We start from the raw sequence: 24796 nt of genomic DNA on the forward strand, positions 1-24796 counted from the left end.
ATTAAAGGCACTGCACTGTTATGCCCAGCTTGTTCTGAACCCTTTCCGGTCGTTAATCCTTTAGCTGACAGAGAAAAAGCACCATGTATGAGCCAGTTTTGTACGCACGCACCAAAACAACCAGAGCCTGCCTGAGGCCCTATAAATGGAGAAGACTGAAGACTTCAAAGTCAGGTTCACTAGTGGAGAAGGAACCTCCAGACTCGCTGGAGACCAGCGCCATGCTTCTGCAGCCAGCTTTCCACACTCGTCCTTCAGAGGACTGCTCTCAGTTGGCTTTCACAGACCAGCTAAGAGCCCAGAGCCATAGCCTACAACCTGTGGGGGTAGTTCCCTGCTACTGAGAAGCTTCCTTCCTTTCCTGTTTAAATTGTTAATCCTGCATTGCAAATACAAGTCCTCAACTGCTTCTTAGGGAGGGCAAGACCAGAGCCTGATAGGATCAACTGTACCCAGTGGTACAGTGAACACAGCAACAAAACACAAGAGGCGAAGCAGGGTGCCATCTGCATACACGTGAGGAAAGTCAGGGTAGACTATCCCAAACTATGCAGGGCTCGGATACCACCTACTTCTAGCTAGATCACAGGAAATGTTAACTGTACAAAGGGTTGTTTGGCTTGTCGTTTTCCTATATACCATCCCTGAAGACTCTGGAGAGCTGCCTTCCTAGGAATAATATCTAGGCTGTGATAGCTTTCCTAAAGTCAGGACATTTTCCCCAGGAGATCTTCCCAGATTGGTTCAAGCCCTATCGTAAGCCCACTTCTAAACGAGACATTGACAAAGGGATAAAGATTATATTGTCCACAATCAGTGATTCTCAGCCTTGGCTGCATGTAACAACCAGGCAAAGGACCTCACAGCATACTGTTTCCTGTGCTCATCTCTGCTTTAAAGGCCTTTAAGGGGCTTTCCCCCAGTTTAACACTATTGGGAAGTGGTGGAAAATGTAGAAGATGGGGTTTGGTAGGCTAACCTTGGATTGTTGGGAGCTTTTCTTCCTTCCTTTGCTTCCTGGCCGTGAAGCTTCAGCTCAGTCATGAAGCATGATGCTCTGCCACGGTTCTGCTCTAATGTGCTTCCTCACACAGGACTGAAAGCAACTGGACTAATGAACCATGGGCTGGAAGGCCCAAACCTCTCTCCAAGCCGCTTATCTTAGGTATTTATTAAAGTGTGGAAAACCAGCCAATCCAACCCCTACTGACCTCATGAGAATCAATCCCATTATGCTATGGAAGACCCAAACTCAGAGCGTTTAAAGTTCTCCCAAGTTATTTCAATCTGCAAGCAGGGTTAAGAACTGCTATAGTAAGCCAGGCAGGGGTGCTGCAGGCCTGTGACCCCATCACTCTGGGAGGCAGGGGCAGGTGGAACTCTTGTGTGGCCGAGACAAGCCTGGTCTACATTGTAAATTCCAGGACAGCCAGAGCCACAGTGAGACACTGCTCTGTAGTGGTCTTTTTAAAAACTCTACATTATTTGAGGTGTTCAGGCCTCTACCTCCCTTCCACCAACCCCCCACGTAGAAGAGAGAAAAGGTTAGTGGGGAGAGGGGACCCAGACCCATTTACTTCTCCTGGCTTTTGAGGGTCAGTGGGACTCTTAGGGCTATGGGCCAACCCCTGTCAGCTACAGACGCAGCTAGCACGCCGTCGTGCGCCAAAGCATTTCTCTGTCTGTTCGAAACCGCCACGTCTCTGGTCTCTGGTCTCCCCAAACTGCTCCACAACACATGCCAGCACTGACTGCCAGTCCGAATGCCTCCCAGTGTCCTTTCACTCTGTTATTCATACTCTCAGAGTCCTAGACCATGCATGGGGAAGGCTGTTACCTGCTGGAAAAGGCACGAGACAATTACAGGTGTGGACAAAGTATAGCCCAACTAAAACCCCACACTTGGGATTAAAACAAAAGCATACTTACGTAACATACAAAGAAACCCAAACTTCCATTACGCCCGTCTGTCTCAGAGGGAAGGGAGCAGCACCGATGGAAGGAAAAAAAAGAAAAAAAAAAAAAAAAGCACCTTCTGAGCTTAAAATCTGTTCTCTTGAAACTCCTCAGCCAAATGGAGTGCAAGAGGCAGGGGAGGCAGCACACGCTGAGGGGTCGGGGCAGAGAAACTACACTCATACACTCAGGAATGCTTTCCTTCAGAGATGAAGCAGAAATCAAGACATTCTGTATTCTCAAACAGTCAGAAACAAAGAAGGCCCCACAGAAACAGTGAAAAGGTGTCCGACGTCAGCAGCGAAAAGGTGCCACTCACTCTCGCAAGTGTGAGCAAGTGTGAGCAAGTGTGAAAGCTAACAGCAGAGCACACACACCAGAGAAAGAACATCAAATCTCAGCGTTCTGAAAACCACCAAACCACAGCGACGAAAGGAACAAGCATATACAGAGCCACCAAGACAAAACTCAGTGAGGACATTTGTCTGTACCTATCAGCAATAATCTTGAATACAAACACGTTATTTACTCAATGAAAGACTTAGACTCACTGGATGGATTTAAAGAACTGCCAGGGGGTGGGGGTAGGGTGGGTTGTAGTTTATGCTTTTGATCCCAGCACGCAGGGAGGCAGAGGCAGGCGGATCTCCGTGAGTTCGAGGCCAGCCTGGTCTACAAAGCACATCCAGGACAGCCAAGCCTACACGAAGAAACCCTGTCTGGAGTGCAGACAATTATTTATGGCCTATAGGAAATTGTCTTTACCAGAAAAGACATGCATAAAAAGGAAGGGATGAAAAAAAAAAATCACTGTGCAAAAAACATAAATCAAAAGGGAACAGGAGTCACTGTAATTGTATTAAATTTAATTAATGATTTAATTGTATTAAATTAAAAATTATACTTAAAAGAGCTGGGTGTGTTGGTGAATGCCTTTAATCCCAGCAGAGGCAACTGCTAAGGCAGGTAAATCTCTGTGAGTTTGAGTCCAGCCTGGTCCACACAGTAAGTTCTAAGCCAGCCAGAGCTAATAGTGAGACCCTTATCTTTACAAAGAAAAAATAATGTTGAATGAGCTGGATGTGTCTGTAATCGCAGCACGCAGGAGGTAGAGGCGAGACGGTCAGAAGCTCAGTGTTGCCAGGCAGTGATGCCAGAACCTTTAATCCCATCACTTGGGAGGCAGAGACAGGAGGATCTCTTGAATTCAAGGCCAGCCTTGTCTACAGAACAAGTTCCAGGACAGACAAACATTTCTAGATTTAAAAAAAAAAAAAAAAAAAAAAAAAAGCATTTCATTGTTATCCCCAGCTACTTATTGAGGTTAAAGCCAGCCTGGGATTCATGAGACCATATCTTAAAAAAAAAAAAGAAAAGAAAAGAAAAGAAAAAGAGTCAGTAAAACTGGCTCTTCATGAATGGATGAATAAAATGATAAAAGGAAGAATCCAACAGGATGAAATAGCTATTCTAAATTCATGAACACACAATGAACACAGCAGAACTCAGGTATAAAATACAAACACCATTAGGTATAAAAGGAGAGACAAGTTATAATAGAATATACTCAGACACTTTTATTTATTTTATTTTATTTGGTTTTTTTTGTTTTTTTTTGAGACAGGGTTTCTCTGTGTAGCCTTGGCTGTCCTAAACTCACTTTGTAGACCAGGCTGACCTCAAACTCACAGAGATCGCTGCCTGCCTCTGCCTCCCTGAGTGCTGGGATTACATACAGTTTTTGCCACCGCGCCCAGCTCTCAGACACTTTTAATGTACCATTCCTATTAATACAGAGTTATCCAGTACAAAATATCCACAAAGAAATATTCAATCTAAACTATAATCCAAAAGGGTCTAAGACCGTTGACATGTGCGTCTTCCAGCAGGCTCGTGCGAGATAATCTGCAAAGTATATTTCTCTTCTCATCACCCAGTGAGTTGTCCTCTGGGGTAGACCGTAGGCTAGGCTATAATCCGAGTCTCAGCAAATTTGATGAAATTGAAATCATGGCATTATCTTCTCCGAGATGAGAGTCAGCAAGAGAGGCTTTAGAAGCTGTACAAATACATGCAAATTAAGCAGCATTCTCTTGAACGAACCAGCCATTGAAAAATAAAAAGGGAAGTTGAAAGGAATAAAAATGAAAACACAGCATATTGAAACCTTCACGATTCAGGGGGACAAAGGACAAAAAACAAAAACCAGTACTCAGAGGAAGTCTGCAGGAACTAGTGCTGGTATCAACAAAGGAGGATCTCAGACGCACAACTAAACTGCATCATAAAGAGCTAAAAGATAAGAACAAAGCAGAACTTCCCAAAAAGAAAGAAATTCAAAGAGAATAAGTACATGATGTGAATGGACAGAAAAAAAAAAATACTGAAGCTGGGGAGATGGCTCAGATGGTAAAATGCTTGCCTGAAAACATAAGGACCGAGTTCATTCCCAGAATGCATATACCAAAAGCCCTGAGTGGTGGCATGTTGGGAGGCAGAGACAGGCCATCCCTGGGGCTGCCGGGCCAGCCCAGCTAGTCCAACGAGTGGGCTCCAAGAGGTATGAAAGACTTAAATTTCAGACCCCAAACTGTGCGACCACTGGAAGGAAATAGAGGAGAAACACTTGAGAACAATACTGACGAAGATTGTGGGCATGATTCTCAAAGCACAGCAAACAGAAGCAGCTTGGTTACCTCAAACTAAGAAGCTTCCCAACGGAAACAATCAAAAGAGTAAGGGACAACCTATGACAGAATGGCAGGGAAGCCTTGCAAACTTTGCCAAGGATTTATCTCCGGAATATATAAGGATCTCAGCAGAGAAAAAAAAAATCTAATCAGAAAATAAGTGAATTACCTGATAGACAGTTCTCAAAACAGTATACAAATGGTCTAAAAGTGTCTAAAACACTGTGACTATTACTAGTCATCAAGGAGATACAAATCAAAGCCACACTAGGTGTTACTGCTCCCAGCTAGAACAAGCACCTCTCAAACAAACAACAAATGGGGTGGGCTGGTGGGGCGGAGAGATGGCTTAGAATCAGCTAAGCCTCGGCGGCTAAGAGCATAACTGTGCTTTCAGAATTTGCTTGTCAGCACCAACGTCTAGAAGCCCACAAACCACCTGTGTAACTTCAGCTCCAGGAGATCCGGTTCCCTCTTCCCTCTTCTAGCCTCTGTGGTTATCTGCACGGAGGTGGCACGTGTGTGTGTGTGTGTGCGCACACACACACACACACACACAAATAAATATTTTTTGAAATATCAAATAACAACTGGGTGGAGATGGCACATGCCTTTAATTTCAGAATTTGGAAGGCAGAGGCAAGTGGATCTCTGTGAGTTCAAGGCCAGCCTGGTCTACAGAGTAAGTTCCAGGGCAGCCAGGGATACACAGTGAAACCCTGTCTTGGAACAAAAAAATAAAAAAGAAAGCAAGAAATGTGTCAGATAACCGGTGAAGATGAGGAGAAAGGGAGACTCATGCTGTTGGTGAGAATATAATATATATATTATACCCTCTTGTTTGTTTTTGTTTTAGGAGGCAGACTCTCACTAGTAGTCCAGGACTCGCCTGGAACTCACTACCTAGGAGGCCGAGGCGTGGACACCACAACCCACTTCCCATAACACTCTCTATAGGAGCAAGACTTGACTCCTGGACAGTATGGATTTGGTTATGTCTTCCTTCGCCTTCTCGCCCTCTGTTTTGTTTTCTGCTGATACAGTTGTTCGTGTCATTTACATTCTAGATTCTTCAGTCATCTGCGCAACGCTGCAAACCATCATGGTAACTCGCCGTCTGGGGATTTTTGGCAAACTTGGAGGGACATTCTTTGTTGTCCAGACGCAGAACTAGCAATGGAGGGGCCGGCATTACGTCGGTTCTTCTTGTGAAGTGTGGCTAAAGCAATGGATCTTCACGTTAGGAATATTTACTCCAGCGACTGGAAACCTGACAAGGGCGCTGTCGGCACCTGCAGGGTGCAGGCCAGGGAGGTTACTGGTCTTATTATAACACACACAAGCCCTTCTACAACAGCGGGCTATCTAACCACAAAGGCCAACCATTCCGAGGTTGGGAAATCTTAGGTTGGTTATTTCAGCATCATGCTGAAGGATATACATGTGACCCCTGAGCAAACAGTTTTACTTCCGGAACTGTATTCTAGAGAAATGTGAGTTCTGAGCGTGAGTACATACATGCCCACATGTTTCTACAGTAATACTTTATCACAGAGACAAAATATCTCAATGTCTTAAGTTTGTGTTTCATCACAGATGGAAAGGGTCACATTAATTTGGAGCACACTCATAGGAAAGAAAACTATAAACTACTTTTAAAAGTTAAGGTAGGGAGCCAATAAGATGGCTCAGCAGGCATAGGTGCTTGTCACAAAAGCCTGACAACCTGAGTTAGAGCCTTGGAACCCCCTTAAAGGTTCAAGTAGAGAACTAACTCCAAAAGGTTGTCTTCTAGCTTTCACATGCCCACGCACAGCGCGCGCGCGCGCACACACACACACACACACACACACACACACACAGTTATATATATTATTAAGACACATACACACAGTTAAGGTAGATTTTTTTGGGGGGGTACAAACATGGAAAGAGATCTATGATACATTCAGCAAAACAAAACCAGAAGTGGGCACGAGGGTACATGCCTGTAATCCCAGAACATGGAAGGCTAAAGTGGGAGAAGTATGTGAGTTCTAGGCCAGCCTGGGCTACATGGGAAGACCCTATCTTAAACATAAAAACAAAAACAAAAATAGATTTTAAGACAATGTAGTAGATATAAAATCCCCCCTCTGTTTTATAATCTGTCTAAATTACTATCAAAATATTTCAATTTTTTTTCAAGACAGGGTTTCTCTGTGTATACAGCCTTGGCTGTCCTGAACTCGCTTTGTAGACCAGGCTGGCCTCGAATTAAGAGAGATCTGCTTGTCTCTGCCTCCCTGAGTGCTAGGAGTACAGGCACATGCCACCTCACCTAGAAGAGTATTTCGAGCTTGACAGAGATGGGAACTGTAAAGATAACAGGCTGGGGTTAGAGGGGGTGCTCCTCCGGCTCTCCCTTCGCCACCATCACCATCGTGTATCACCAGGAAAAATACAAGTGAAAGTACAGCGATGAAGTTACTCCACCATTACTGTGGCACAGTCTCCCCTGGCAGTCATGAAGCAAACAAGAGACACAGGAATTCTATGTGGAAGGTTTGGTACCATATCAGAAGCAACTGCCACACTCTAAAAAGCCCAGGGATTTCTCAGATGGCAACTCTGGGGCAGAGTGACCTGTCTCGAGTGAGAAAACTAACATTTGCAAGAGACCCTTGCCTCTTCGAAAGTCACTGGAAATAGCTCCTCTTGGTCATAACATATAGTTAACTTTTTTTTTTCTTTTAAAAGATTTATCTTTACTTCCCTGTACGTGCGTGTTTGTGCACATGAGGGCATCCGTGGAAGCTAGAAGAGGAGGCTTTAGATGTATGGGATCCAGAGCTACAGGTAGTTGTCAGCTGCCAGATGAAGGACAGTTTAATAATAAAGGTTTCTTTTTTTTTTTTTCTGGGTTCAGTATCTGTAATCTTAGTTCTTGAGAGGCAGAAGTAGGAGTACTCAGAGCTTGAGGCCAAACATCTCTAACTTTAGAGATTTAAATTTTAAATAACCTTATTGGTTTGCTCAAAACAGTTTCTTTAAGGGGATTTTTTTAACTTATATGTGTTCTTACTTTTTGATGGAAGTCCTATACAGAACCTCATATTTTTTGTCTTAACGCAAATTAATTATAATTGTCTATCACAATGTTAACGGGTTCCTGGGGAACAAATTTTGAATCTTAAAGTAACACTGCCACCTGGCGGTCATTTTGACTGCTTGCCTTCTTTTCTCTTGGGTCAGTGCGCGGGCCCGGGCATCCTACAGCAGCTGGCGCGGCTGAGAGACTGTGAAACTGCTTTCTAAGGCCTCTTGCACCAGTTTCCATTCCCTGCCGCAGTGTCTGAGGGTTCCGATTTCTCCGTACTCTGAGCTTTGGTTACTCTCTCTCCTCTTGATTTTAGCCATCCTAGCGGGCGCAAAGGGACATAATCTCGTGGTGTTCAGTTGCATTCCCTTCATAGTAAATGCTGCTCCACGTCTCCCTCTCTGCTTGTTGGTGGTTTGTATGTCTTTGGGGAGGGTTTTCTATTCCGATCCCGTGGGGTTCCCCGCTTTGGTGTTTGGAGCTGCGGTGCCCCCGTGTTGCGTAGTCTGCTCTTGGACTTCTGGCCTCAAGCGACCTCCTGCCTCAGCCTCCGAGTGCACTGCTACTAAGTCTTTGATCTTTTTTTTTTTTCTTTTTACTTTAAAGTTAAGGTATATTTATTTTTATGTGTATGGGTTTTTGCCTGCCTGTCTGTCTGTGCACAAATACAGTGTTCTCAGAGCCAGAAGACACTGGGTCCCCTAGAACAGGCATTATTGACAGTTGGGAGCTGCCCTGTGGACGCTGGGAATTGAACCTGAGTCCTCTGGGAGAGCAGCCAGTGCTTTTATCCTGGAGCCATGGCTCCTGCTCCTCCTTGATCACTGTTACCAGCTGCATGTGAGCACCTGTGTGCCACAGCGCTCTAATTTGCAGGAGTCGGCTCTCTCCTCTACCCCGCGCGTTGAACTGGAAGTCGGCTCGGCAGCAAGCGCCTTTACCCGCAGAGCCATTTCAGTGCCCTCCTTTGCTCATTTTAAACTCAGCCTGTTTAGCGTTCTTGCTATGTTGCAAGTTTTCCATATATGCAAGATGCTTGTTCTTTATCAGACAGAAGATTTACGAATCTGGATGGCCACTCTGCAGACGTGTAAAAGTCCTTTCAGTTTCTTTTCCTTTTCTTTTAGGCAAGGTCTCATGTGACCAGGCTGGCACCAAACCCCCTGTGAAATTAAGGATGTCCTTGAGCCATCCCTCTGCCTGCTCTTCCCTTTCGATAGGATTACGACCATGCACCACCATGCCCGGCTGATTTCCATTCCTTGATACTGTCTTTTGAGAGAGGCTGACACAGTTGCTCAGGGGTTAAATTGAATGTCTCAGGCCCCCAGGAACCCAGGTAAAAGCTGGTGAGGTGCTAATCCTGCCTGTGATCCCAGTCTCAGTTTTCCACACAAACTGGCTAGTAAGACCAGCCATATTCATGTTTTGAGCTCTGGTTTGATAGAGACCCTGCCTCAAGGATATGCACAACACACACCTCTAACCCCACATATGTGAGAACATGCGTACACACACATGAAAACTGAGAAAAGGGGGAAAGAGCACTTGGTGGGGGAGAAAATAGGTGGAGTGAGTACTGGGCAGGGGCAGTGAGTGGGCTGACAGTCCTGTACCTTGGGTGCCCTCTAACAAAGAACTTAAACTCTGCTGAATCGCAGTGCTTTGTATTTCTCTCTTCTTGTTTGTGCTTTTGTTGCCAGGTAGAAAAAAATCATTGCCAGACACAAGGCTATGAATGTTTACCTCTGGGCTTTCTTCTAAGAACTTTACGGTTCTAGTTCTTCAAATCAGGGCTTTGATTTATTGTACATTGATTTTCCTATGGAGTGCGAGGGTGGGTCTGGTTCATGTGGATTTTATGCAGGGGATTTCTAGTTATCTTGACATCCTTGGAGAACAGAATGTTATGGCCCGAACTGTCTGTCTGTCTGTCTACATTCTTGATGAAAACAATTGGCAACAGATAGGTTTTTTCCAGGCTCTCAATTCTATTGTACTGGTCTACATGCCCACTTTTATGCTGGTACCATATTAGTTTTGTTTTGTTTTTACAGAGCAGGCATTTTTAGAATAGTTTAATGTTCATTAAAAAAAAAACTGGCAGAAAGTATTTCTGCTTGCATTAATAGTGTAATTGTTGCTAAGACCAAACACCTGACAAAACAATTTAAGAAGAGTTTGCTTTGGCTCAAAGTTCGAGTATCCATCCTGGTGGGGAAGGTAAGTGGTTACACTGCATCCAAAGCCAGGAAGAGGAGAGCTGAATGATGGTATTCAGATTATTTTCTTTTTATTCAACTCTAGAGTCCAGTCAATGGGATCGGGTCACCCAATCAGTGTGAGTCCTCCCTCTCCAGTTAAACTTTTCTATAAATACCCCATCGACTCATTCAGGAACATGTCTCCATGGTGACTCTAAATTCAGTCATCTTGACAATGAAGATCACTTACCCGTGTACCCCTCTTTATCATTAACACCCCAAAACTAGTGTTAGAGTCGATGCAGTTAATTAGCCAATACCGATACATTTCTGCCCAAGTCCACAGTTTACATCGCTGTTCCTGCGTTATGGTGTACATTCTATGGTTTTGTTGCTTTGGGAATAGGGTCTGTCTGTGCAGCTCTCAGACAGAGTTCTATTCAGTTGCCCAGTGTTGTTCTTGAGCTCCCTATATAGCCTGGGTGGCCTTCGGTCATGTAATTTTTTTCTTCAGATTTCCAAGAAGCTGGGATCTTATAGATTATAAGTCACAATACATGGCTTTTGTTTTAATTATTTTACTTTGGGAGAGCTGACTGAAGGCCGGAGAGCTGACTCGGTGGTTAAAAGCACTAGCTGCTCTCACAGAGGACCAGGGTTCAATTCCCAGCACCTACATGCTGGCTCACAACTATCTCTAACTCCAGTGCTGGGAATATGACACCCTCTTGGGCCTCCGAGGGGAATGCACGCATGGACATGGAGCGCATTGACAAACATGCAAGCGAAACACAGATGCACATACACAAAAATAAATCTTTAAAATTGCTTTATTCTTTTAGCAGTGACACGAGTGACAAAATATATAAAATGTATTGAATTTAAAAACAACACAATTTTTGTTCCAGTGCTGGAAGCTAAGCTCCGGGTGTTAGCACCCTAGAGGGGCTTGACTCTGAGCTTCGTGCCCAGGGCCCTATCTTCACCATTATCGTCTCTAGCTAAATGACAGTAAGTACATTAACTACCCATTCATAGTTTTAAAAAACAAAAACAAAACAAAACAAAACCTTCCAAAACCTCAAATTCTGTTCCCATTAAACAATAACTTCTCATTCCCTCTCCCCAATGTTGGGCAAACACCACCTTCCTGCTTTCTGTCTGAATTTAACTACTTCACATGCCTCATAGAACTGTAGTTACATAGCATTTGTTCTATGTGATGGCTCATTTAATTTAATGTTTTCAAGGTTCACACATGTTGTAGCATGTGTTAGCGTGTCCTTGCTGTTTAAAACTGAGTGACACAGCTTGGCGTTGCAAGCACCCCATGCTTGCTTACTGGGCCAAGGTTACCTGAAATGGCCAGCAAGAAATCAAACCAGGCTTTGATTGCGGTGGGTAGGGGGAACCACCACAAGACTGAGGCCATGACACGGTTTTTGCAATCAGACTTTGTATACTCTTAGCAGAAACAGAATATGGTGGCAGTTGCCAGGATCAGTACAGCAGCAGCTGCCAGGGCACAACGAGGTTTGCAAGCTACACAGGGTACGCAAGATTAGTGTCTCAGACCAACCGCCCTGTCTAGCTTCCATGCATCCCTGGCTTCTGAGGGAACATGCAGAGAAACACAAAACGGCCTGAACGCTTCACTGCCTGAGGAAGTGCCCGGTTTCTTAGGAACTAAAGGCACACAGTGCCCCAGGAGCCACAGACTCTAACCTGAAAAACCCATGAGGCATGCCTTTCAAGGCAGCTAGGCCAGACCAACTTCTTGATTCCCCGTGCCCCCCCCCTTTAGTTTTAGGGTTTGTAGGTCAATCTTCAAAGCAGACATGGAAGGGCAAATCAATCTCAAGGCTATTCCCATTATAACAACAACAACAAATTCCCAGAGACATTCCTATGGACCACAGTTTAAGAAGTCCAATTAGAGAGAAAAATAATGACCAAAATTCTTTGCCAGGTTTTGTGCAGCAATGGAAGAAGGTAATTCATTTAACTTTGAATGCCGAATGGTTAATATTTCATCACGCAAGGCCTGAACATAGATATCCAAATTATCATGTGATGGTCTTTGCCTGGAGAACCATATGATTATCAGCGGGGAGGCACAAGATCTCAGCACCACTGACATAAACGGGAGGCGTTCTCTTTCCAGCTAACAAAGTGAAGCACAGGAAGCTCACATACAAAGCCCAGTGTGTCTCAGACATAAGAGATGCATCATCAGAGACAATACAGCAAGAAACAGCTGTCCCACCGTCTCACCCTTCCCCTGCAATTTCACCTGGCCTGTTCCCTCAGGCATGAGTTTCTTTATCTGAGTCATTGAAGGTAGGCAGACCCTGTTCTTCATGGCTCAAGGACCCATTCTCTCCCCTCACTTCTCACCCCTCACCCCTTTTCAGGTGTAGCCCCTGCAGATGCCTCAGACTCTCTTCATCCATCTTGCAACAGTCAAGTCTCTTCAGGTATCTACACCCACTTCAGCATGCCAACAGGAAAAACAAATCACAAACACAGCATTGGCTCCAGTGACTTGCTGGAGCTGGGCCATTCAATTGGCCAGACATAATTAACATTTCCCCAAAGCACTGTGACCCTGAGGTGTTTCAGGGGGGCCCAAAACACTAAGCAGCAGTGAGGCCATCCTTGCCCAAATCTGAAGTTAAAAATGGAAGATAAAATACTGTGAGGAGTAGCCATACTACCCTCCTCCTCCTCCTTTGTCTTTAAATGATGTTTAAATGGTCCGTTAGCCCTTTCCACAAAAGATTGACCCTGAAGGTTCTATGGAATGCCTGTGCTGTGGGTTACAGCATATGCTTGCAAAATTCCTGAAAAGGCTGGGCAGTGTATGCAGGGGCATTGCCAGTTTTAAATATTTCACAGGGGCCTAAAACATCAACATTCTAAGTAAAGCGCTGATAACATCCTTAACTGTTCCTCCTGACAGGGGAACAGCGAAAATGAACAATGAGTAAGTGCCCACAATGGCTTGAACATATTCCAGCCTCCCAGAACTAGGGACATGAATAACACCAATGTGCCAAATATGGTTGTGCCATGACTCCCCGAGGATTACTGACAGATCATATGTGGCACACGGTGTTACTCTTCCACACAAAGCGCATTCCTTACCTCTCAAGCGAGCCTGCTCATCAGGGAAAATGTTTTTCAGTGCTGAAGCACTTTGATGAGAGAGAGCTTGAGATTCTCGGCCTTCCGTTAGGGTGTCAGTTCCTGGTGAAGTGTTAAAAGGGAATCTGCCTTTTCATTTCCCTCAGACAAGGCCCTGAAAGATTAGAATGTGACATAATATTTTCTCTCGTATCTGCAGTTTCTGTTGAACTGAAGTAAACCGTGAGCGGGTGGCTGACACAGTGATCGGTGCCGCTTCTAGAGACACTGCCCTGCCAGGCAGTGTAAAGCAATGTAAATCATGACTGCTTTTATCTGTTGTACAGAAGCACTTGGGTAAGTAAAAATCAGTGAGGCATCCAATATAGGTGTGCAAAAATCCCAACTTTTTTTTTCTCATAAGGAATACAAATTTTTGTTGGCTTTTGTTCAAAAAAAATCGTTTTGTTCAAGACCTCTAGAATTATCAATTCATCAACCATAAGCCAAGATAGAGTGATAACCTTTTTTGGAGTGAAAGATGTACCCATTCTGCCGGCCCCTTATTCCAGAGCATTCCTCTCGGGATGTCGGGAGGGGTATAACTAACAAATGCGGGAACAGCTTAGGGATTCAAGAGCCTCTGACGCAGAGCACCCCTAAATACATTTCCACCTGCTGTAATGCCCCACCTGCAGGCTCAGCCCATCTTTAATTTTAATTTTCTTCTTCACAATTTCTTCATTATATATCCCAATTGAAGCCCCCTCTTTTAACTCCCCCCCAGTCCCACCATCCCTCCCTCTTCCCCCACCCCCTTCCCCTAGTCCACTGATAGGGGAGTTCTCCACCATTGCCAACTCCCCATAGCTTGTTAAGTCTCATCAGGACGGCCTGGATCCCCTTTTTCCTGGCCTGACAAGGCTGTATCAACAGTAGCAATGGATCAGAGAGCAGTCAACTGAGTTCATGCTAGAGGCAGCCCATGAACCCCTCACTCAGAGATCCACATGGAGACTGAGCTGCCAATCAGCCACGTCTGAGCACGGGGTCTAGGGCCTCTACATTCATGGTCCTCCTTTGGTGCATCAGTCTCTGCAGGATGCCCTGGGCTCAGATCTTTTAGTTTTGTTGCTCTCCTTGTGAGGCTCCTGTCCCCTCATGTCTGTCTATTCCCACCTCTTTCTTCCTCCATAAGCCTCCCTGTGCTCTGCTCAAAGTCTGACCCTGAGTCTCAACATCTGCTTCAGTTCCCTGTCGGGTGAATCATTTCAGAGGACCACCTATGGTAGGCTCCCATCCTGTCTCCTTTTCCACTGTTTCTGGTATCTATCCTGCTTGCCATTCTGAATGAGATACACAATTCTTTACAGACACTGAAAGAAAATTTCTCAACTTGATATGGAATAACAAGAAACTCAGAATAGCTAAAACAATCCTCTACAATAAAAGATCTTCTGGAGGTATCTCCATCCCTGATCTCAAGCTGTACTATAGAGCAACAGTAATAAAAACTGCATGGTACTGCCATAGAAACAGACTGGTGGATCAATGGAATAGAATAGAAGACCCAGAAATGAACCCACACACCTATGGACACCTGATTTTTGACAACGATGCCAAAACCATACAATGGAAAAAAGAGCATCTTCAACAAATGGTGCTAACTGGAAGTACACCTGTAGAAAAGTGCATATAGACCCATATTTAGCACCCTGAACAAAATTAAAGTCCAAGTGGATCAAGGACCTCAACATAAAACCAGACACACTAAATCTGTTGGAAGAAAAAGTAGGGAAAAGCCTTGAACTCATTGGCACAGAAGACAATTTCCTAACAGAATACCAACAGCTCAGCCCATTCTTTAAGAGACGAAGGACCAGGTTTTCCCTTCAGAACAAAAAAAAAACAACCTAGATGTCCCTCAACTGAAGAATGGCTACAGAAATTGTGGTACATTTATGCAATGGAATACTACTCAGCAATTAAAAACAAGGAAATCATGAAATTTGCAGGCAAGTGGTGGGAACTAGAAAAGGTCATCCTGAGTGAGGTAACCCAGAAGCAGAAAGACACGTGTGGTATATATTCACTTATAAGTGGATATTAGACCTAGAATATAAGATAAACATACTAAAATCTATAGTCCTAAAGAAGCTAAAAACAAAACAAAAGGAAAAACAAGGAGAACCCTATGGAAGAGGCTAAAACCTCACTCAGAAGGGCAAACAGGATAGACATCAGAAGTAAAAGACAAGGAACAAGATAGGAGCCTTCCACAGGTGGCCTCTGAAAGACTCTACCCATCAGGATATCGAAGAGATACTAAGACTCATAGCTAAACTTTGGGCAGAGTGCAGGAAACCTTTTGGAAGAAGAGGGAGATAGAAAGACCTGGATGGGATAGGAACTCCACAAGGAAACCAACAGAGCCCCAAAACCTGGGCCCCTGGGTTTCTGCAGATACTGATACTCCAACCAAGGACCATGCATGGAGATAACCTAGAAGCCCTGCACAGATGTAGCCCATGGCAGCTCATTCTCCAAGTGGGTTCCCTTGTAGGGGAAGCAGGGGCTGTCTCTGACATGAACTCAGTGGCTGGCTCTTTGATCACCTCCCCCTGTGGGATGCAGCCTTGCCAGGCCACAGAGGAAGATGATGCAGCCAGCCCTGATGAGACCTGATAGGCTAGGGTCAGACAGAAGGGGAGGAAGTCCTCTCTTATCAGTGGACTAAGGAAGGGGGATAGGAGGAGAAGAGGGAAGATGGGTCAGACTGGGAGGAGATGAGGGAGGGCCCATATGAAATAAAATAAAGGTTGAAGTTGTGGTGTGGAAATTTTCAACATAGTCAAGTTCTGTAGCAGTTTTTGGAAATTAGTTCTTAAAGTGTCTTTTCTAACCTTTACTCATTTAGCAATTATTGCTGAAGACTCTATCAGTTTCCCTAAATATAAGATTAGAGTACTTGAAATTTTCTGAGGGGCTATAATCAATCTGTAATGGGTTAATCCAATTTTTTTTTCAGCAAATATATCTTCCAGGATTCTATTATTTCAGCAGAAAGCAGAATACCACTCATATGTATAATATCAAGAAGGGGAGGGAAAGTAGCTCAGAGGTTAAGAGCACTGGTTGCTTTTCTAAGGGTTCTGAGTTCAATTCCCTTGACCACATGGTGGCTCATAACCATCTATAATGAGATCTGGTGCCTTTTTCTGGTGTGCAGGCATACATGCAGGCAGAACACTATAGATAATTTTTTTTAAATCTTAAAAAAAAGGCAAGAAAGAACAACTCTCCAGCTCTCTTCAAAGCAAAACATTTTGACATAAAGCTGGGCTATTTGCCTTTCTTTTTTTCTTGTTGAATGAATGCCAATAGTTGAGGCACTGTCTGCCTTTGGAGGGCTGTAGCCAGAATTAACCCTTGGCCCAATAACAGCACAGAGGCAGATGTAATCATTAATATCTTCTCCTTTCTTGCAAACAGGAAGGATGGCAGCGTGGCACACAGCATTAGCACGGCCATATGACAGTTGTTAGCAAAAATCATCCCTGCCTCTCTATCGACCATCAAGCAGCTGACTGCCTGCAAAAGACAAGAAACATAATCTTGAGATGGTTCATCAGGCCCCTATCTGATTGTAGGAAGTTCCTCTGTCTTTTTTTTTTTTTTCCAGAATCTGTAATTTATGGCATACTTGCAGTACCCAAACATTATTTCTCCATGATCTTCAGGAGGGTGCGTAATCTGTCATTGAGCACCACTGTGCATGCCTCAGCCTACTAATACTTCAAAGATTTGGGCACATTATTTTATTGATTTTCACTAGCTTGGTCCTGACATCTTTCTGAATAATCAGTCTTCTACAGTAAGTATTCTCTCCCAGTAAGACATGCCTTTGCTAAGACTCTCTAGTCAGAAGGAACAAAAGTCTCCCCAGAAGTAGAATCAAGGAGAGACAACGTAAAAGGAGCAGTTAGTTTATATTGAGAACAAACCTGCTTAAGATTCTTAAGTCAGGGCTGGAGAGACGGCTCAGCAGTTAAGAACACTGGCTGTTCTTCCAGGGTTCTGAGTTCAGTTCCCAGCATCCACATGATGGCTCACAACTGTCTATTACGTAATCTGATGCCCTCTTCTGTCTTGCAGGCATACATGCAAATAAACACTCATGTGTACAAATAAATCTTAAGAGTCTTAAATGAAAGCAGGGTGGTGGTATACACCTTTTAAAGTATACACCTTTAATCCCAGTATTAAGGAGGCAGACAGATCTCTTAGTCAGGAATCACCTCTAAGTGTGTAAGGGCACCTGATATAGATGTTGAGAAATTAAATCAAGCTATGGGCCACAGAGGCTGTTTCAAGTTTATTGAGAGCAATCGGACTTTTTATACCTCCCCCTGTTCTGCCCAGTTTGTGAGACTCCAAAAGACCAGAAATAGACTCTGCTGTAAATACATGAGGTGTTTTTTTTTTTTTTTTTAATTGTATATGGCCCTGCAGTCTAGGGGAACAGGGTTTTTAAAGGGGGGAAAAAAACGCAAGCAGGGACTTACATGCTTTGGTGTTACATGATTGGGTAAGGGAAATTGACTTTTGAAATGATTGGTCCATTTTAGGCGCCAAGCCCACAAACAGTTCTAGCCTGGCCATATGGGCCAGTTTCCTAGCAACTGTATAACTAGTGGATGGGGAAATGACTACAGTAAGGCTTGTTCTCCCCCTCAGGGTGTTGAGGCTAGTTCTTCCCTGCAGGTGGCTGGACATGTCTCCACCTAGCTGGACTTAATTCAGGCTTGTGCTTTAAATTTTAAAATAAGAGCCAGTGATTTTTAATCCTTTGGTCTCTCATTTCCCCATCCCATGATCATTTGAAGACACAATCATGGCTCTTCCAGATATGGCCCTTGGAGTCAGTCCTCCAAATTTACCTTTCCATAATGGGATCTGAGTACCATTAGTTATATTGCTCTCAAGCATTCCTTCACGAAAGCCATCAGCTACTTAAAATACAAGGCCCAAAGGTAAAAATCAAATGAGTAGGGGTCCCTTCAGGGCAGATATAGGGGTAGTAAGCCAAGGAGAACTATTATAGCAGGATTTAAACCATCCTCTGTAATCTTTTCTCTCTAGCATCTCTCCAGGCTTTTTGTCCAATTGCTGCAATATTAGTTCCCATTTCAGCTAAGCAAATGCCCAAGATAATAGCTAATGTCAGGGAGCCCCTTTTGACTTAGCATTTCAGCCTGTTAGGTGGGATTTGGGGCAAAGGTCTTCTGAAACCGCTTCAGTACTGACAATAGGATCGTTGGCAACAGGGGCTAGGAAGGCTGAAATGCCAATCAAAGGCTGGGCAATGGGTCAGTCCTCAGAAGCATCTGGTTAGTTGAACCAACTGAAGAGACAGGAAACAATCATGTCAGCTTCCAGCAAGTTCCGATTTCAGCTTGCAGTCCATAGCTGATCCTGGAATAGAGTCAACGAGATGAAAATCTGATGAGACAAATTCAGACTAGAGACAGAAGTTAAAATTTGTCTATTAAATGGGAAAAGTGATGAATCCCAAGACCAGGGGAAAAATCTCATCTGGGGTCCATTTGAGCTATGCCAGATTCAGTTCTCATGACTTTTTGGTTTCCTGATACGCATATGAAATTTTAGTTTACAAAAGGATATATTTAAAAAACTCAGAAAAGTAACAAATCAGCAAATCTAATATAAACAACATTCCTCAGACCCTACATAAACTCCACATCTTTCTATCCAGCTATTTATCATAAGACACAGGCAACTAACATAAAGCCTGTGAGCAAGGCAAACCTGTTTGCCTTTCTAAATAAAAGATCTAGTACCAAGTTAGTAGTTCTAAATAGCTAATGAACTGACTAATGAGCTAACAGTGGATCTAATTGTCTGTTCTTTAGCTGCAAAGTTACCATAAGCTCAGCCTAGTCGTCAATGTCATCAAAGACTTGAGAAGGATAAATTATAAGCTAAACAAATGTACCAATCAAAATGACAGAGATGACCAGTTAGTCCATCACCTAGGCTTCACCTGTTGTCTTATGGCATCCTGAGCAGAGGCGGTCCAGCCCTCAGGCACAGATGAGAGACTATTTTTGTGGAAAAACAAAACAAAACAAAAAACAAATTGAGAGATCGACCTTACCTCGTCCTCAGCAATGTGAAACAATGACTCTTCAGGTGTCCACAGCTTTGTCCACAGTTTAGGCTGGGCCCTAGCAGTGGGCCAGTTGGGGCAGCCTTGCCCAGTGGTTAGCACACCACAATTCAGAATCGCAGTCACCTGTCGTTGTGCCAAATCATCTTGGAGACTGTGGGGGAGCTACTGCCAGGATTTTGGGACTCTCTGTCATAATAAGCTTACACATGTTAAAATGCCATATTCATCAGATCTCTGACAAGCTTGAGGGCCAACATATCTGAGTTACGCTTTCTCTATTTTTATCTGCTCTAAACTGCATCCCATAAAACAGAACACTATAATCTCTAATTCTGGCATGCTCCTTAGGTAAATGTTTTAGGACCATACCTATTTCAAGTAGATCTACACTGACAAACTTCATAGTTATCCACCCAAGGCTTAACCTTAAAAACAAACAAAAGACTAGATAAAGCTCAATCATGTAACCAACTGTAGTCGTTAGCATAACTTTAAATATCTTTCCAAACTAAAATCAAAGAAAAACTTTCAACCCGATACAGTGCATAAAGGGGCTGGCAAATCTTGCTGATCCTACTGCATTGCATTAAGACTGAACAGCAGAAAGCAGAAAGGACAGAAGTTGCACTTAGCACTAAGCAGGGAACTGGACACGGCCCTCAGCAAAGCTGCTCCACCCTCTGTGTCTAGGAACCAACATGGCAGCTCGCACGAGGCCGAGGCCAGCAATTCAAAACATAGCCATTAGGTGTCGCTGATGGCATTCTTACCTCCCACGGTAGAGCAAGCACTGTGGGACACTTACAATTTCCCATAACCGAAAGTTCTAACATTGTAATCAAATAAGTTTTAGAACCAACTATATAACAGAGCAGTGTAGAACAATTTTAAACTGTACTTGAACTGTTCTGAACACACCAAACCCATCAGCCACAAAGAAAAGCATTAATCCGTTCACGCAGGAACTGGTGGTCAGGCATATATTTCATGTAATAGTTAACAAGGACTTGAATACAACCCTGTATAATCCTGGGCTAACATGGAGCTGCAGTCTTCTTCCCCCTTTAAAGAGCATAGGAAAACATTTTACATTGACAAATCACCAGCCTTTCAAATGAAGAACAACATATTTTAACAGTTCTTTCTCAAATCATATTTGCAGTTATGAAAACCCAAAGCAAATACAGTTCATTTTGTATACATACTCTGTCTTTCCATAACACTCTATATACCTTCAGGTTAGGTGCAATGAGCCTGTAAGACAGCAGAGCTGTCAGGAGCAAAGCTGAGAGACATTTTTGGTGACAGTGACTGGGCAACGCCCCTAAGACACTGAGAGCTTGTAAGACAGCAAAGCTGTCAAGGATAGCTTTAAGAAGATATTTTAAGTAATAGCAACTAAGTAATGCCCTTAAGATATTAAGTAGTAAAATTAAATAATATCAGCCGATTAGCAGCTGATGCGTGTGAATAAGTGATAAGTCAAACCTATGCCCTGAAAAAGGCATAAAAACTGGAGCCTGAGCCCACTCGGGTGTGGCAGGCCAGACTCTCTGGTGAGTACGCCGAAAGACCACCACTAACCAGCCAATTTTCCAACGGCTGCTTGAAAAGCCCAGACTACCTTAACAAACTGGTTCTGAAGGGACCCCCTTATCAGACTGGCCCTGGAAGACGGCTCCTGAGCAACAGCAACTTCCTTTGCATCCGAAGCCGGGCTGGAGCAGAGAAGCTCCAAGGCCTATCAAGTCATCAGAAGATGCCTCTGAGGTCCGGCTGGAACTTCGAAGTTCAGGGACCTAGAAAACAGCCGAAGCTGGAGGCAAAAGTGTCCCAGCATGTACCTTTGGCCAGGTTGTATTCCCCATAGGATGTATAATGAGCTAGACAACTTTTAGATATTTGTGTGATTAAAGCAGCATTCAAAAATCATTCTGGCATTGGCTTTTATCAATACCTTGCTGCCCTCTGTGGCGTCTCCGTTAAAGTCCTCCAGTATAATTAAGCGCTCGTGACATTAGGCTTTTCCTGGCTCCATTCTTCTGGCTTAATCAGACATTCTTACTTTAGACAAGCTATTCTTTCCTTTTCTTTTTTTTTTTTTTTAATCCCAGTCTCTTCCTTTCTTTCTTTCTTGCTTTTCTTGCTGTGGCTGTCAAGTCCGGACCTTCTTAAAAAAGCCTCCTGTGTGCTGTGTGTGTGGTTTTTTTTTATTATTAATTTTAATCCTCACTCCCGACTCAAGAATCGTTCCACTCTGCTGGCAGGCTCCGGCACAAATTATAAAATCAAAATTCACCAGTGCAAACTTTCAGTCTCTAAAACCAATACCAGTTAAAATGAGATTTGTCTTCCTAGACTAAAAGAAAATAGGATGATAAAACTAAATTAATTGTGACTAAGAGGTTCTGTTAATTTTTTTTCTTTGCTGTGCCCCACACCATGTGGCAATCTCAAGATGGCGGAGTCACATCACATGACACAGCCAGCCACATGGTTGCTATTTATAAACACCTCTATGCTTTTATAGATCATAGGCACACATATATGTTCTAAACGAGTTTGAATTTAACCTTTAAGCATACCCAATAACTCTTAATCTATAACCAAGACATACAGAGCATATTACCCATTTAAGATCAGTCAAAAACAAACATATAATGGCCATACATACATTTAAACAGACAGACAAAACTTTCCTTACTTCCTCCAGCTGAAATTTCAAGCACTTTTCCCTCACTCAACAGAGGCTGCTAGCTGGCCCAGGAGAAGCACAGGACAATTTCATCCCTGTCTCCACCCTTGAATTCTTTCCCAGCCCATGCTCACTGTGGTGGCACTGCTGTTTCAGGAACGTGGAGCAGGTGGAAGGGTTCAGAGAAATGGGGAAGGGTTCGAGGAAGTCTGTCCCATAGTGTCCATCAGTCCAAGTTACCACAGGCAGCCAGACAAACACAAAGACAAAACAACATATTCCGTCAGGCAAGCAAGCAAGAACCCCAAACCAGTATGTTGGCAGCACTTCCTCTCTGTGTGGGAGAAACCCACTTTTTAAGCCTGTCAAGCAGACTTGGGACCCTGTATCCCTCACAGTGCTATTGGGGAACTCTGCCTCACCGGGTTCTGGGATGTCTCCCGAGATCCCTGTGGCTTTGGTCTGCCAGCTCTTCAGCTGGTGTACTATGACATGCCCGATCCCTGGCCACCCACTGTGTACCTTGAGATCTCAAAAACACACAGAATGACAGAACAGAGACATAGAACTTGGCCAAGACAAAAGTGCTTACGTGGGGTTCTGATCTCCAGCTTGGGAGTCCCCAGAGGTCTTGGGAATCGTGGAGAGGCCCCAAGTATGTTGTGCCTGATTCACGAGACCCCAAAAGGTCAAGTCCATCGCAAAACACGACTCTCTTTTTATTACAAGCTACAGCTTGGGCTCACACACCCTCACCCCCAAAGCAGTGAGAGGGCAAGAGCCTCGTGCTCAGGTTACTTGGGTGATTTAAAGAGTCCGGTCCCTCCCAGCATGCCCAACGAAGGAGGATTCCTACCTGGCAAGCATCGATTGGTCTAAACACAAAAGGGAATGCTGCATTTTGAACTGATTGGCTATAGGAAGGCCCCCAAACCATTAATGGCTTCCCTTCCTAAGGGGATGGGCTGGTTTCCTAGTAACTGTATCTCTAGTGGGCAGGGAAGAATGCAGTAAGGCTAGTTATTCCCCTCAGGACATTGAGGCTAGTTCTTCACCGAAGGTGACTGGACATGTCTCCACCTAGCTGGCCTCTGTTCAGGCTTGTCTTTTAAACTTTAAAACAATACCCACTGATTTTTAATTCTTTGGTCTCTCATCCCCAACCCCCAGACAGGCTGACCTTGAACTCACAGCAATCCACCTGCCTCTGCCTCCCTGCGTGCTGGGATTAAAGGCATGTGCAAACAGGTCCGGCACCTTTTTATACCTTTATTAGAAAGAGAATATAAGGGTGATTACCAGAATCAATACTATGGTAGCTGCCAGGATACAATGACATTTTAAGCTATGCAGGGTACATAAGATTAGTGTTCCAGACCAACTGCCCTGTCAAGCTTCCACGAGTCCCTGGCTTCTGAGGGAACATGCAGAGAAACACAAATCAGCCTGAAACCTTCACTGCCTGAGGGAGTGCCTGGTTTTCCGGGAACTAAAGGCACACAGTGCCCCAGGAGCCACAGGCTCTAACCTGAAAAACCCATGAGGCATGCCTTGCAAGGCAGCTAGGCCATGATTCCCCTAAGGGAGTGGTGGGGCACGCCTTGAATCCCAGAACTTGGGAGGCAGAGGCAGGAGGAGCACTGTGAGTTTGAGGCCAGTCAGGTCGACGTCGTGAGTTTCTGCACAGCGAGGGGCTACATCGAGAAGTCCTGTTTCAAACAAATACGCCGGGTGCTACTACATGGTAAGCACTTACTACATTTAGTTTACCCTTCCCCCAAAGAACACATACTCAGACCTTTTTGGTTATTCCAAATAATGCACACCAATATAGGTGTGCAAACCTCTTTTTAACTCGCCGGGAGTTAAAGTTGGTGAATCACACAGCAATTTTATCTTTGATTTTTTTTAGGAATCACTGTCTTGCACCAGCTACGTTCTCATACAATGAATTCTTGCGGGTGACTTTTGCAAAGATCTCCTCCAGAAGCTCACCGGCTATCTCCAGACACTGGAGGTCAGGCCGGCGAAGTCCAAATTCGGGGGCAGTGAAAATGCGACGCTGACCAGCTTTAGCAACATTTTTCAGATGTCCGTAAGCGTTCCTCAGAGCAAGAGCCTTGGCTCGGGGATGGACGGGGCAAAACGACGCCCAGCGCCCCCAAGCCAGTCCGGCGTGCCCCTCAATCGGCTGTCCTGCCGGCCCGGAGCCCGCGACGCGCCGATCCTCGCCGATCCTACGTAGGGGACCAGCCTACGTAGGCCTGTTCGCGGGAGAGGCTGATTGTCACGGCCAGACCCGGGAGAGGGGCGTGGCGTAGGCGCCTTCCAAAGCGCATGCGCCGAACGTCGGTTTCCCGGGTGTCGTTTGTGGAACTGTGGAAAGACGCGCCCGGCGCCCGGCGTCCTCAGTGGGAGAGCCGGTTCCCGAGCGGGCCTCGGGGCGGGGCCGGGGGCGCGGCTAAATGCGGAGGTCCGCCTGACACTCACGGCTCGCCGGGGTCCCACCGCCGCCACCAACTTTCCCGAGCTGCGGAGGTCATGCTGCCCAACACCGGGTAGGGGCGGGCGGGCGCGGGGAGGGCCGCTGGGGCTGCCGCGCGCCCGGGGCCGCGGCCCGCGGAGGAGACCAGTCGGTCCCCGCCACGGGGAAGGCCCGGGTGGATGTTCCTAACGCTCTGTCCTTGACTTTGGCGACGGTAGTGTTTTTCTCAGTTTCTAGGTGAAAGGTCTTTGGGGTAGTTCGTGGCTTCATCGCGAGGTAAAATGTTACCACACGCGGTTAGGCTACAACCCCGCAAAAGCTGGGGGGGGGGGGGATGTGTGTGTGTGTGTGTGTGTGTGTGTGTGTGT

The 24796-nt window shown here is 44.9% G+C and overlaps 1 protein-coding gene across 1 annotated transcript in view; it reads left to right on the forward strand.

Annotated features, from left to right (window-relative positions):
- The first annotated feature begins 24264 nt into the window (after window positions 1–24264).
- Window positions 24265–24796, forward strand: part of Hsdl2 (hydroxysteroid dehydrogenase like 2) — a 48356-nt gene continuing 47824 nt past the window's right edge. The window contains exon 1 of the mRNA XM_055611625.1: window positions 24265–24501. Within this exon, the coding sequence (XP_055467600.1) occupies window positions 24281–24501 (221 nt within the window). The 5' untranslated portion in view covers window positions 24265–24280. The remainder of the gene's footprint in view (window positions 24502–24796) is intronic.

Source organism: Psammomys obesus, unplaced genomic scaffold (genome assembly GCF_907164565.1).
Source record: "Psammomys obesus unplaced genomic scaffold, mPsaObe1.curated_primary_1811, whole genome shotgun sequence".
Classification (NCBI taxonomy): Eukaryota; Metazoa; Chordata; class Mammalia; order Rodentia; family Muridae; genus Psammomys; species Psammomys obesus.